Here is a 12,625-nt window from a genome sequence, read left to right as displayed (position 1 = left end):
GCCAGAATGGGGTTAAGAGTGAAAATTTGACTACATGTGCCAGGGTTTAGCCTAAATGCTGCTGTTAAGTCGCTTCAGTCGTGTCCGACTCTGTGCGACCCCATAGACGGCAGCCCACCGGGCTCCGCTGTCCCTGGGATTCTCCAGGCAAGAACGCTGGAATGGGTTACCATTTCCTTCTCCAATGCATGAAAGTGAAAAGTGAAAGTGAAGTCACTCAGTCGTGTCCAACTCTTTACAACCCCATGGACTGCAGCCCACCAGGCTCCTCTGTCTGTGGGATTTTCCAGGCAAGAGTACTGGAGTGGGGTGCCATTGCCTTCTCCGAGCCTAAATACTGCTGACAGACAAATCAAGTTTTAACTTGTAACTGGATTTGATTGAATCATTGAGTAAATAGAAATACACAAATGTGCTTCCTTGTCACAGTCTTCTTAACTTTGTGCTTTTAGTTATGTTAACTCCTTGTGTTGATTAAAAGATTGTAATTTTTTAAGAGTAGGGCTCTTTTTGTCTATGGAAGATTTCAGTGGAAGTTGAAAAAATACCACTCAGTTCCTGTGTTGTTGACCCTGAGTAATTCTGAAAATAGCATATATAGTGATTGTAGTTCTAATTTTACTTAAGGTTTTTTTTTTTTTTTTGGCGGGGGAGGGGAGGATAAAGTCTTTATTTCACCAGCAAATAAATTCAGGTCATCTCAGGTTTAGTAACCAAACAGATCATAAAAAAACATGTTTTCCCTCAGATTTTTTAAATTGTAAAATTAAAAAAAAAAGGGATTGTAGACATATATATATACACATAGGCCTTAGAAATTTATGCAAGTATAAATGTATAAATAGATACCTTTGTGGTCGTTTAGTCACTAAGTCGTGTCTAACTGTTTTGAGACCCCATGGAGTATAGCCTGCTAGTCTCCTCTGTCCATGGGATTTCCCAGGCAAGAATATTGGAGTGGGTTGCTATTTCCTTTTCCATCTAATTTTACTTAAGTTCTAAAAAAAGTTTTGTTTTTTTAAAGAAAACTTAAAGCAAGAATCCCGGCTGTAACTGTTAACAGCTTTAATGAGAGTTTGACAGTGATGCAGCTTGAACTGTCCCGTGGGTAAACACTCCCTGAACCTTAGATACTTTGATTTATATTAGAGAAAGAACAGGCATTCATTTGTTGGCATTAAAGTAGCTGTCTTAGAGGTAGAGGCCAAAACTGGTTGTCAAATTGACAAAATGATCGCATTAGAGTCTCAAGATTGTCCAGGCTGTTGCATTCCAAGAAGAATGCTAGCAGAGACTTTTAACCTCCGCGTTTCTGGAACGTGGATCAGAGGTGACAGTTTGTTCTTGGAGCGTCTTGTTGCTCTTTCACAGCCGTTAGCACAGTGTGATACTTGCCCTTTTGCCTGGACTCTTGCCCCTAGTTTTCTGACCATCTTCTCTTGGCTCAGCATTTTTTCCATCTTAAAGTTACATTTTACACTTAAATCTTTCAGATATGTCAGAATAGTGAAGTAGTGTCAACTTCAGAAGAGAAAGGTTGCTAAAGGATTGCATTCTGAAACTTGCTTTTCTGGGCTGACTTCTAGACATTTCCTCTTTCATCACATACGTGCTCTCAGTGGGTTAGAAAGGAATAACATTCCACTGAAGAAGTAAGCTACCTTTGAATATATACGTGTTTAGGGCTTCCCTGGTGGCTCAGTGGTAAAGAATCCACCTGCCAGTGCAGGAGACATGGGTTCCATCCCTGGTCTGGGAAGAGCCCACAGAGGCAACTAAGCCCGTGTGCCCCAACTACTGAGCCTGTGCTCTACAGCCCGGGAGTCACGACTACTGAGCCCAATTGCCACAGCTCCTGAAGCCCGCGTGCCCTAGAGCCCGTGCCCTGCAACAGGAGAAGCCACTGCAGTGCAAAGCCTGCACACCGCGACTAGAGAGTAGCCCTCACTTGTTACAAAAGCAAGCCTGGGTGCAGCAGCAGAGACCCAGCACAGCCAGAAACAAACAAAAACTGTATCAACAGCACTTCCCCAGGAAACAGACAGACGGCCCTGAGGACCCCCTCTCCCCTTTCTGGCAAGTCTTCTGTCTTTCAGAATACTATCTTTGGAGTATTTATTTTAGTACAGGTGGCAGCATCAAGGACAGGAATTTCAAAATTAACCTTATTATAGGATAAGTGGTTGTATGATTATAGCTGACAAAATGTGCTGCTGCTGCTAAGTCGCTTCAGTCGTGTCCGACTCTGCGACCCCATAGACGGCAGCCCTCCAGGCTCCCCCGTCCCTGGGATTCTCCAGGCAAGAACACTGGAGTGGGTTGCCATTTCCTTCTCCAATGCATGAAAGTGAAAAGTGAAAGTGAAGTCGCTCAGTCGTGTCTGACTCTTAGTGACCCCATGGACTGCAGCCCACCAGGCTCCTCCATCCATGGGATTTTCCAGGCAAGAGTACTGGAGTGGGGTGCCATTGCCTTCTCCGAAAATGTGCTAACAGTATTTTAAAAAATCATTTGTGGTTAAAAACGTATTGCCTCAGTAATTGTATTCTTTTCCACCCGTTTATGTAGTGGCCAGACCTGTCTCCTCATGGTGATCAGCCTCAGTCATCCCTGCCAGTGTAGGAGGTTTCCAGGCCTGCTGGTCTCTTGGCACAAAGAGCCCAAACTGATCAGGCAGTTTCTGCTGTTAACTCTTACTGTGTGAACCCTGGTAGCCACGTCCCCTTCTTAGGTCCTTTCAAGACACTGAGCCTAAAGTTTCAGGCTAAGGGAAGTAGAAGTCCTTCAAGTAGGAATCTCCACTCCAGAGGGAGTCCCTGAGAGTGGTGTTGGGTGGTGCTCCTGTTGTGTGCTCTACCCACGCTTGCCTGTTGGGTATGTAACCCCACGTAGTGGTTTAAGAAGTACAGTGCATCTTAGAGGCAGGCTCCGTTCCTCACAGACGTCATCTCCAAGCTGGTTCCTCAGGTTCGTCTTTAAGAGGCTGCCTAGCACTCCAGCTGGTAGCTTCCAGATAGGACTGTGTGACGTCCACGGCCGCAGCCCACTTCTGCACCTCCTTTGTCATAGAGTGAGTCTCTTGGTTTGACGTGTGGTTGTGCAGTACCCCAGTACTTGTGCCTTGTGGACCCGCACAAGTTTGGTCTTCAATGTCATCTTAAAGTGGGTTGTTCCTGGGCCCGTCTGGCCTCGTAACTCGGTAGATGTGGCATCCCAGCTTGTGAAGGACAGTTCTGGCTGCGTGGGCACTTGATGCCCCATACTCAGGGGCTCTGTCTCTGCCACGGCCCAAGAGCATGCCAGGAGCTGTTGGGGTTCTTTCCCCTTGGGGGTTTTCCGAGGGGTGTATGGTTCTCTTCTGCATGTGGCATCACCTTGCTCCAGAACCCCAGGGATCTATGCTGAGAGACCCTCCCCTGGGGGCTTGCTGGCCTCCCTTTCTAGCAGATACTTCCAGTCTCCTTGGAGTCAGCCAGATGGTATGGCGGAAGCAGCAGAGCTGCTCGAGCTGCGACTGGTGGTTCTTGTCCTCACTCAAAACCATCGGCCTCTTAAACACCAGTGAATGGGTGGGAGCAGTTTTCTCAAGTGTGGGATGTGTTGCCTCCAAAACCTGGGGGAGGTCTCCCAAGCACTGTGCTTCTTTATTAGAGTAGAAGTTACTGACCTTGTCCTTTACTTGGAGGCAGTGGCTTGGTGTGCTCCAGACCACTTGATCCCTGAAAACTTCCCAGATGGGCAGGCCCCCAAAACTCTCCATCCTCTGAAGCATCTGTGTCTTACAAGACATCTCCTTGCCACATTGTGCTTAGCAGATTAGCATGAGGTCAGTAGTGGACCAGTGTGTTGTCCTGAACACCCGAATGGTCTGTGTCCATGGGGGCTACATTATGACAGGAAGCAGGAGTTAACCTAAGGCCTCATTTGGGGGCATCTGTGTAATCTTGAAGTAGCCTGGGAACTCTGTATTCCAGCAGGGTGGTGGGGCCACTTCCGGAAAATTCTGGAAGGTCCACGGGAACCTGCAGGTTAAAGGTGCTTGTGTACATCTCCAGGCTCCCCAACCCACACGTCTGAGTCCCACTTCTCCCATATCGGAGCCCTGCTATGAGAAGGTGTGGGAGGTTTGTCTTCCTGAGTTCACCTTTCTCTGAAGGTCTGCCACTCTTGCGGTTCAGACTTTCCCAGTCTTCAGCTCTGGAGACCGTCCGACTGCAGGAGATGAGGGTCGATTTCAGTGCTGCCAAGGCGGCCCTCTGACTCTCACCCTTTGCTTGAGGTTGGTGATTGTTTCAGCCTTTCGTGTTCTCTTTTCAGAGCATGAGTGGCACTCAGCAACAACCGCAGTTCCTCTGTTCTTTTTATCTTTGTTTTTTGGCTGCTCTGCAGCGTCTGGGATTTCAGATCCCCATCCAGGGATGAAACCTGTGCCTCCTGCATTGGAAGTGTGGAGTCTAACCGCTGGACCACCAGGGAAGTTGCACTGCTTTTCTTACAGTTACTGTTTCAGCCATAACCTCTTTAACACCAGAGATGTTTCGTGAGCCCCTGCCTCCTCCAGCAGCCATGACCCAGTCCACCACAAGTGGAAGTCTCAGCACTGGCCCTGCTACCCTCGGTGAGGGACGAGCAGTGTCCTGCCTCCAGTGTTGGGGCCCTTTGCTGGGCAGCTGTAGAGGGGTCCAGCTCCAGAATCCCGTCCTTCAAGTGTGCTTCCCGCGACCACCCTACTCCTAGAACCGCTGGTCCCAGGTGGCTCCCTAAACACAGAACCTGAGACGGGCTTGGGGACAGTGGTGTATTGCGGGGTGCTCTTTAGGAGTAAATCCGTAAGGAGGGAGTCAACAGGCTAGGGAGGGAGCGTGCTAGACGGTGGGCGTGACCTCAGGGGAGCCCTCGCCTGGCCTCGGCACACGGCTCTGGGGCAAGTCCGCCCAGCAGCCTCTGTTTTTCCTTCAGGCAAAGGGGTGGGACTTCTGTACCCCCATCAGGTGGTCAGTGGCTGTGAGCGGGTGTGGGGTGGGCACAGCTTCCAAGATGAGGTGCCTCGCGGCAGCTAAGCACAATTATCTGCACAAGGGGACAGCTATGAGCCCTTAGTAGCCGCACAGCTGGGCCCAGTGCAGGGGACTGGGCTGGCCCCAGGGCCCAGGGTTTACCATGGTAAGCTCTTCATGACATTTAAAATGCCTGGACTCTTGAGCCAGCAACCCCTCTTTCAGGGGTTTTGCCTGTGGATACCCTTACACATGTGAAACGATGTGTTTGCTCAGATGGGAATGGCAGTGAGAGCGAAGCCTGGAAGACACCTGTGTGTCCATTCCGAGGGGCAGATCACTGGATGGCACAGTGGAATACACTGCAGCCACTAAAAACACAAAAATCCTGAGGAAGCTCTTCATGTGTTGATATGGGATAGTTTCTCAGAGGTAGTGGTAAGTTTAAAAAGTTGATACCGTACTACCATTTAACTTAAAATCTATGTTACATGTGCATGCCTGTGCACGCATATGCTTTGATTTGATTTTTAAATTTTATTTGTGTATTTTTGGCTGTGCTGGGTCTCCGTTGCTGCACAGGCTTTTCTCTCGTTGTGTCGAGTGGGGCACCATCCTCTAGTCGTGGTGCTCGGGCCTCTCACTGCCATGGCCTCTTGTTTGGAGCACGGGCTCCAGGGCACGCGGGCCTCAGTAGTTGCGGCACGTGGGCCCAGTCGTTGCCTCTCCCGGACGCAGAGCACAGGCCCAGTAGGTGTGACACACAGGCTCAGTTGCTCCATGCGTGTGGGATCCTCCCGGATCAGGGATCAAACCCGTGCCTCCTGCATTGGCAGGTGGATTTTTTTTTAACCACTGAGCAACTAGGGAAGCCTTTTGCATGATTTTAAATGTACAGACACTCAGTAGAAATGTATAGTATAACCAAGAAACTGGTAACATAGGTGGCCTCCAAAAAGGAGAAAAGAAGCCAGGACAGGACAGAGACTTAAGTTTTCACTGCAGACTCTCTTGGAGGTTTCAAGTTTTAAAACAAGTCTAGACCTGCTCTTTACTAGCTGGGTGATGCTGGTCCTTGGCCTTTGGTTTCCTTTTCAGGACTGACGATGCTAAACAGGGCAAGGCATAGAAATCACGTAGTGTAATGCCTACGTGCTAAGCAGTCAGGAACTGTTACCTGCTGTTGTTAATATTATTATCATTTGTATTATTATGGTCTATTACCTTGTAGGGTAATGGTGAGAATGAGCTTAAGTAATATACATTGTATGCTATAGGACAATGCCTAACACCAGTGTGTGTGTTTCTTTTTAACACAATGCAAATAAATACGTGTGTGTGTGCATATACATACATATATATATTTCTACTTTTTTGTCACGAAGAGTCGGACACGACTGAACTGAACTGTGCATATATATATACATATATATATTTCTACTTTTTTAAGGGAACTGGGATCATGTCCCTGGAGAAGGCAGTGGCACCCCACTCCAGTACTCTTGCCTAGAAAGTGCCATGGACAGAGGAGCCTGGTGGCCTGCCGTCTGTGGGGTCGCACAGAGTCGGACACGACTGAAGTGACTTAGCAGCAGCAGCAGGGATCCTGTCCTACATCCTGTTTTGTAACCTGATTGTTATACTTAATGTATTTGAAGCATTTTCCGATAATGCTCATATTCACAAGCGCTCGTGGTTTACAGTGATGATGGTAGACCAGCAGTGCGCCCTGGGAGAGAGGGTGGCGGATGTTAGTCTGTGGCAGCAGGGCAGGTGGGCTGCCGTGGTGTGGCCTACCCGTGTCTCAGCCTCGAGAGGTGGTAGAATGCACCCGGGAGCCAGCAGTCCACGGTCACTCGCTGGCCCTGAGCTGTCAGAAAACCTGGGAAACTCTCTGAGCCTTCCTGCCTGAAGCATTCTCTTGAGGATTAAGAATGACTTAAAGTGGAGACTTGCATGGTGGTCCAGTGGTTAAAACTCTGCACTCACCGTGCAGGGCCCTGGGTTCGATCCCTGGCCAAGGAGCCAGATCCTATATGCCACAGCCGAGAACGAAGATCATGCATGCTGCTACTAAGGCCTGGTGCAGCCAAATAATTTTTTTTTTTAAAAGGATAATTTAAAGCAACAAAACCTGGGAGAAGGAGCTTAACAAATAATTATGAATTGCTCCTGATCCTTTGAATTAATCCAGTGGTATCCATAATCAGGTGTATGTATGAAGATTCATTGGGGCAAAAGGAGATAATAGAACTTATATTTCTATTTAATTTGAATCTCTTTCACAGTCTCTACTTTTGGTGTTATTTTATTTATTTATTTTTGGTTGCACTGCACAGCTTGTGAGATCTTAATTCCCTGGACCAGGGATTGAACCTGGGCCCTCGGCAGTGAAAGCGCAGAGTCCTAACCACTGGACTGCCACGGAATTTCCTGTGTTATTTTAAAATACAGTGATGAAGTAGCACTTTTTTAGTAATAATAAAATAAAAATTTGTAGCTTGGAGGTGCATGCTCAAATTCTTTTTACTGATAGGGATGTTCAAAATTGCAGCTAGAGTGTTATTTCTAGGGTGTCTGGTTGTGCAGTATAAATTAATTTCCTCTGTATACTACATTGATTTGACATAACTTTGAACCTCAATCTCAAAAGGTAAAGGAGGAGTTGGCCAATTTGATGCTGCACCATAGTTAAGTCCTAGGACACTTCAAAGGATTACTCATGTAATAGTATTAGTAGTAATAATAAACATCATACTGTATTTTACAAAGCTTCCAGTTCCTCATAAATAGTAATACAGAAACAAGCTTAGGCAATGGAATAATCACTGATTCTCGGATGTGATTGCTTCATGTGTAATTATAAAAGCATTTATTGTAAGTATTAAAGTTTGTTATACATTTACAAGGGAAAAAGAAAGTTGAGGTTTTAATAACAGCAACAACAACAACAAAAACACTAGCTTTGAAAATGAAATCTGAAATCATGGAAGAAGGATCAGTCTCCCTTGTGATCAGGAACAGTTCCTGAGTGCAGAAGGCACTGTAAATGCGAACTGAAACCATAAAAGTAGTTTCTTGCCTGTCGCATCGGCAGAAGAGGCTGATGGTGTTCCAGGGTTGGTGAGGATGCTTTGGTGCAGGGGTTTAAATCCGCATAACCACTTTGGAGGATAGTTTGGCAACAGTTGCAGAGATAAAAGTGCTCATGCCATTCATTGTCTTTGGATCTGCCCTAGGGAAATAATATCACAAAGAGGCATGTACATGCATGCTCACTGCAGCTGTTAATGGTAAACAGCTGGAGATAGCCATCATGGGAGGAATGTTTAAAAAAACAAGTGACTTTCAAAAAATACAGGGGGAGGGATAAATTAGAAGATTGGGATTAACACACTCCTATAAATAAAGTTGATAGCCAACAAGGACCTGCCGTACAGCCTAGGAGACTATACGCAGCATTTTGTAATAACCTGTAAGGGAAAAGAATCTGAAGAACAATGTATATGTGTGTAACTGAGTCACGTGCTATACGCCTGAAAATAACATGACATTGTATTATCAGCTCTGCTTCCATAAAATTAAAAAACATTTAAAGTAGAATTTACATACCATAAATTTTAAATTGTACAGTTCAGTGCTTTTAAGTATATCCACAGGCTTGTGCAACCTCACTCCTATCTTCCTTAATTCCAGAACATTTTTATCCCCTCAAAAAGATACTCTCTGAGGCTTCCCTGGTGGCTCAGTGGTGAAGAATCTGCCTGCCAGTGCAGGAGACACGGGCTCAATCCCTGATCTGAAAAGATCCCATATGCCCCAGACCAGCTAAGCCCGTGGCCCACAGCTGTTGAGCCTGTGCTTTGGAGCTCAGGAGACACAACTGCTGAGCCCCTGCTCCACAGTAGGAGAAGCCACTGCTGTGAGGCCCGTGCAGCGCTACTAGAGAAGAAGCCCACACAGCAGCGAAGACCGGACACAGCCAAAAATGAATGTATTTATTAAAAAAAATACTCCCTACACATTAGCAGTCACTCCTCATTTTCCCCTTCCCTTGTCCCCTGGCAACCACTAACCTCCCTCCTATCTCTAGATTTGTCTATTCTAGACATTTCATATGAATTGGAACCATGGGAATTATAGTTATTAGAATCTGGCTTTTGCAGGGTGGGGAAAGGGTAATCATTTTATGAGATGTAAGTCACCATACAAGTTACTCATCTTAAATGTAACCTGTATTTAAATGTAACCTTTAAACCCTATAAAAGTTCAGGGATTTAGCATAATATATTCACAGAGTTGTGCAACCATTACAGCAATTTTAGAACATTTCTTCATCCCCAAAAGAAATCCCATACCCTTTAGCTGTCATCCCTGATACTGTCCAGGATAACATTTCTGTCTCTGTAGATTTGCCTGTTCTGAATATTTCATAGAAGTGGATAATGAAAGATGTCTTTTGTGTCTGGCTTCTTTTACTTCGCATGTTTTCAAGAATCATCCGCATTGCAGCATGTATCAGTGGTTTATTCCTCTGTATCGCCAGGTAACATTCCATTGTGTGGATATACCGCATCTTGTGTATCCACGCCATCAGTTGGTGGGCATTAGGGTTGGTCCCCTCTTTGGGCTGAGAATGCCGTTATGGACATCCAAGTTTTCTGTTCTCTAGGGTGGAATTGCTGGGTCATGTGGGAACTTTCACTATTTGAGGAATTGCCAAACTTTTCTGTAGCAACTGTGCCATTTTTACATGCCCACCATCGATACATCAATGTTACGTGTTCCAACTTCTCTACATCCTTGCCGACACTTGTTATTTTTCCATTTTTTAAACAATGATAGCCGTCCTAGTCGGTGTGAACTGACGAATCACTGCGGTTTTCATTTGCGTCTCCCTGATGACTAACGATGTGAGGCGTCTTTCCTTGTGCTTATTGGCCATTTGTGTACCTTCTTTGGAGAAGTGTGTGTTCAGCCTCTGGCATGTTTATGCTGTGCTGTAGAGCTGTTAAAAAGGAATGAGGCAGATCCGTGTGTAGTAACCCCGATCCTAACACTTAGCAAAATAGCAAATAATAGAAAGATACAGTACATTTTATATAAATACTCACAGGTGTGCCTTGTGTGTGCATATACACACACGCTGTAGAACTGTGTGGTTAATGTAAATATGTAAGAGGGTGGAGAAAGGGTCTGCTGGAATATTCCCCAGACTTATCAAGACGGTTGGTTACCTTGGAACCGGAGACAGAGAGCTAGACGGGGTGGGATTTCATCAGGAGACTTTTTTCTTATTTATAATGTTTTACAACGGATTCATAAACTATCTGGTTAATAAAAAAAATTGTATGAAAACTCCTTAAAATATACACACAATTTAAAAATATAAGAAGAAGGAAGCAACTGGGGAACTTTGAGAAAGACTAGAATAAGTGCTCACATGGCAAGTGAGCGTCTGATTGGAAGTGGAGATGATAGTTGCTCGATCGTGTCTGACTCTTTGTGACACCATGGACTGTAGCCCGCCAGGCTCCTCTGTCCAGGATTCTCCAGGCAGGAACACTGGCGTGGGTTGCCGTTCCCTCCTCCAGGGATCTTCCTGACCCAGGGACTGAACCCAGGTCTCCTACATCACAGGCAGATTCTTTCCTGTCTGAGCCACCAGGGAAGCCCATAGGAATGTATGATTACTGTATAGGAATGTATGATTACTGTCCTGAAAATATCATTGATCATTATTCCCTTTATAGCTCAAATCTATCAGATTTTATCTTAGTCCATTTGATCAAAAGTTTTATTGTTGTTTTATTAATATATAAACAATGTACAAATAGTACAGAGATATATAAAGTTAAAATGAACTTATTTCCTCTCTTCACCTCAAACCCCTCCTTCCCCTTATCAGTTAGCATTTGTGCAGCTTCTTCTCCTAATACAATTCTATGTTCTCGTATTTTCTCCTCACCTCTACCCAATAAGGTATGTTTCTTCAGCTCTCTGTTGTTGATGGAGAAAAGCTTCTTCCTCTAGGGAAAAGAAAAGTCTTTTTTATTTATTTTTTGGCCACAAGGCACGTGGGATCTTAGTTCCCTGTCCAGGGATCCAGCTTGCACCCCCTGCCTTGGAAGCGCAGAGTCCTAGCCGCTGGACCGCCAGGGAAGTCTTTACGTGTCTGTGGCGGTAGTCTTCAGCCTTACTTTGTGTCCCCTGGACCAGAGATGGTGGTATGGCAGGTCCCGAGTTCTGCTCAGACGTCTTTATTTCATAAAAATTTCCCCTGCTGATTCTGATGTGCCCACGGGGTCAAGAATCATTTATCTAGCGAGGGACAGAGCAGTCATAAATTGTACCTGTGACGCTTCTTCGAGAATTGTTTTTGGTGGGTTCTTTATGAGAGAGCAGTGAGCCTGTCAGCTTTGTGGAGACGTGCCTGAACTTAGATGCTCTGTTTTATTCCAGGAATTTCACAGAACCTTTCCTTTAGGTTATTTTCAGCATCAGGACTTTATCTCTAACTAAATACTCTACGTGGCGCTGCCATCTGAGCCTGAGAACGTGATTTTTAATTCCTTTGTGAAATGGTAGGAATAAGCAGTAACAGGGCAAATTTAGCTTTCTGCCATTTTACATTGAAAATGAGCGGATAAAGCAAAAATGAGCAGATAAATAAAAAATGAGCGGTGTTAAGTCTTCCATGCCAGGCAAACTACCCTTTGGTCTTGGTTTTTTTTTTTTTTTTTGGTCTTGTTTTATAAAGCTTTTTTGCCCCTCTCCGCCCCCTCCTCCGCACCCCCAGATTTTTGTAGACTTTGTTATGGGAGGTTTGCCTGAGATGCAGGTGGGAAACTCATATGATTTGTAAAACTCCACACTAATTTCCATTCTTATGTTTTCAGACACAAAACTTGCAGAAATTCATAAAAGCCACTCAGAGACGTAATAGTAATCAGTTTCTTTAGAATAATAAACTCAAGAAATCTTTCTTATATCTTAAATTTTTTGTTAATCTGTACATTTTCTCTTCTAGGTATTCTCATGGGAGCAGTTATAAAAATTATAGAGTTTAAAAAACTGGCAAATTGGAAGGTAGGTTTACCCAACTGTTCTTTTTTTAACATAAGTACAAGTTTGATTGGTTCTTAGTTTTAGTGACAGTGAAGGTTATGGTGGCCTTCTTATCATTACTTGACTGTCTATGAAGTTTATATTGTCCCGTTGATTTTAGTAGATTAGGGTTGATATCTTTACATCTGAGTTTTCTGAAAAAGCATAAATCTCAGTTTTGAGTTAAGAAGCATTCAGTGCCATGTTTTGTTATTTGTGTGCATTTTTACAGTCTTAGATTACCTTACTGTATGCTAGTCACTCAGTCATGTCTGACTCTTTGTGACCCCATGGACTGTAGCCTGAAAGGCTTCTCTCTCCATGGAATTCTCCGGGGAAGAACGCTGGAATGGGTGACTATTCCCTTCTCCTGAGGATCTTCCCAGCCAGGGGTTGAACCCAGGCCTCCTGCATGGCAGGTGGGTTCTTTACCGTCTGAGCCGCTAGCTGAGCCGCCGTCTGAACCTCCAGCGAAGCCCTTGCTGTATACAGCCCTCTAACCAGCGTTAAATGCTGAACAG

The 12,625-nt window shown here is 45.1% G+C and overlaps 1 protein-coding gene across 4 annotated transcripts in view; it reads left to right on the top strand.

Annotated features, from left to right (window-relative positions):
- The window catches only part of SLC9A8 (solute carrier family 9 member A8), a 74,755-nt gene that overhangs the window by 12,687 nt on the left and 49,443 nt on the right, over nucleotides 1-12,625 (top strand). For all 4 annotated transcript variants that reach the window (XM_027558292.1, XM_027558295.1, XM_027558294.1 and 1 more), the window contains exon 4: nucleotides 12,028-12,086. In XM_027558292.1, coding sequence (XP_027414093.1) covers nucleotides 12,028-12,086 — 59 coding nt within the window. The remainder of the gene's footprint in view (nucleotides 1-12,027; nucleotides 12,087-12,625) is intronic.

Source organism: Bos indicus x Bos taurus, chromosome 13 (assembly GCF_003369695.1).
Source record: "Bos indicus x Bos taurus breed Angus x Brahman F1 hybrid chromosome 13, Bos_hybrid_MaternalHap_v2.0, whole genome shotgun sequence".
Classification (NCBI taxonomy): Eukaryota; Metazoa; Chordata; class Mammalia; order Artiodactyla; family Bovidae; genus Bos; species Bos indicus x Bos taurus.
Note: the sequence above shows the minus strand (reverse complement) of the source record. Positions and strands in the feature narration are given on the sequence as shown.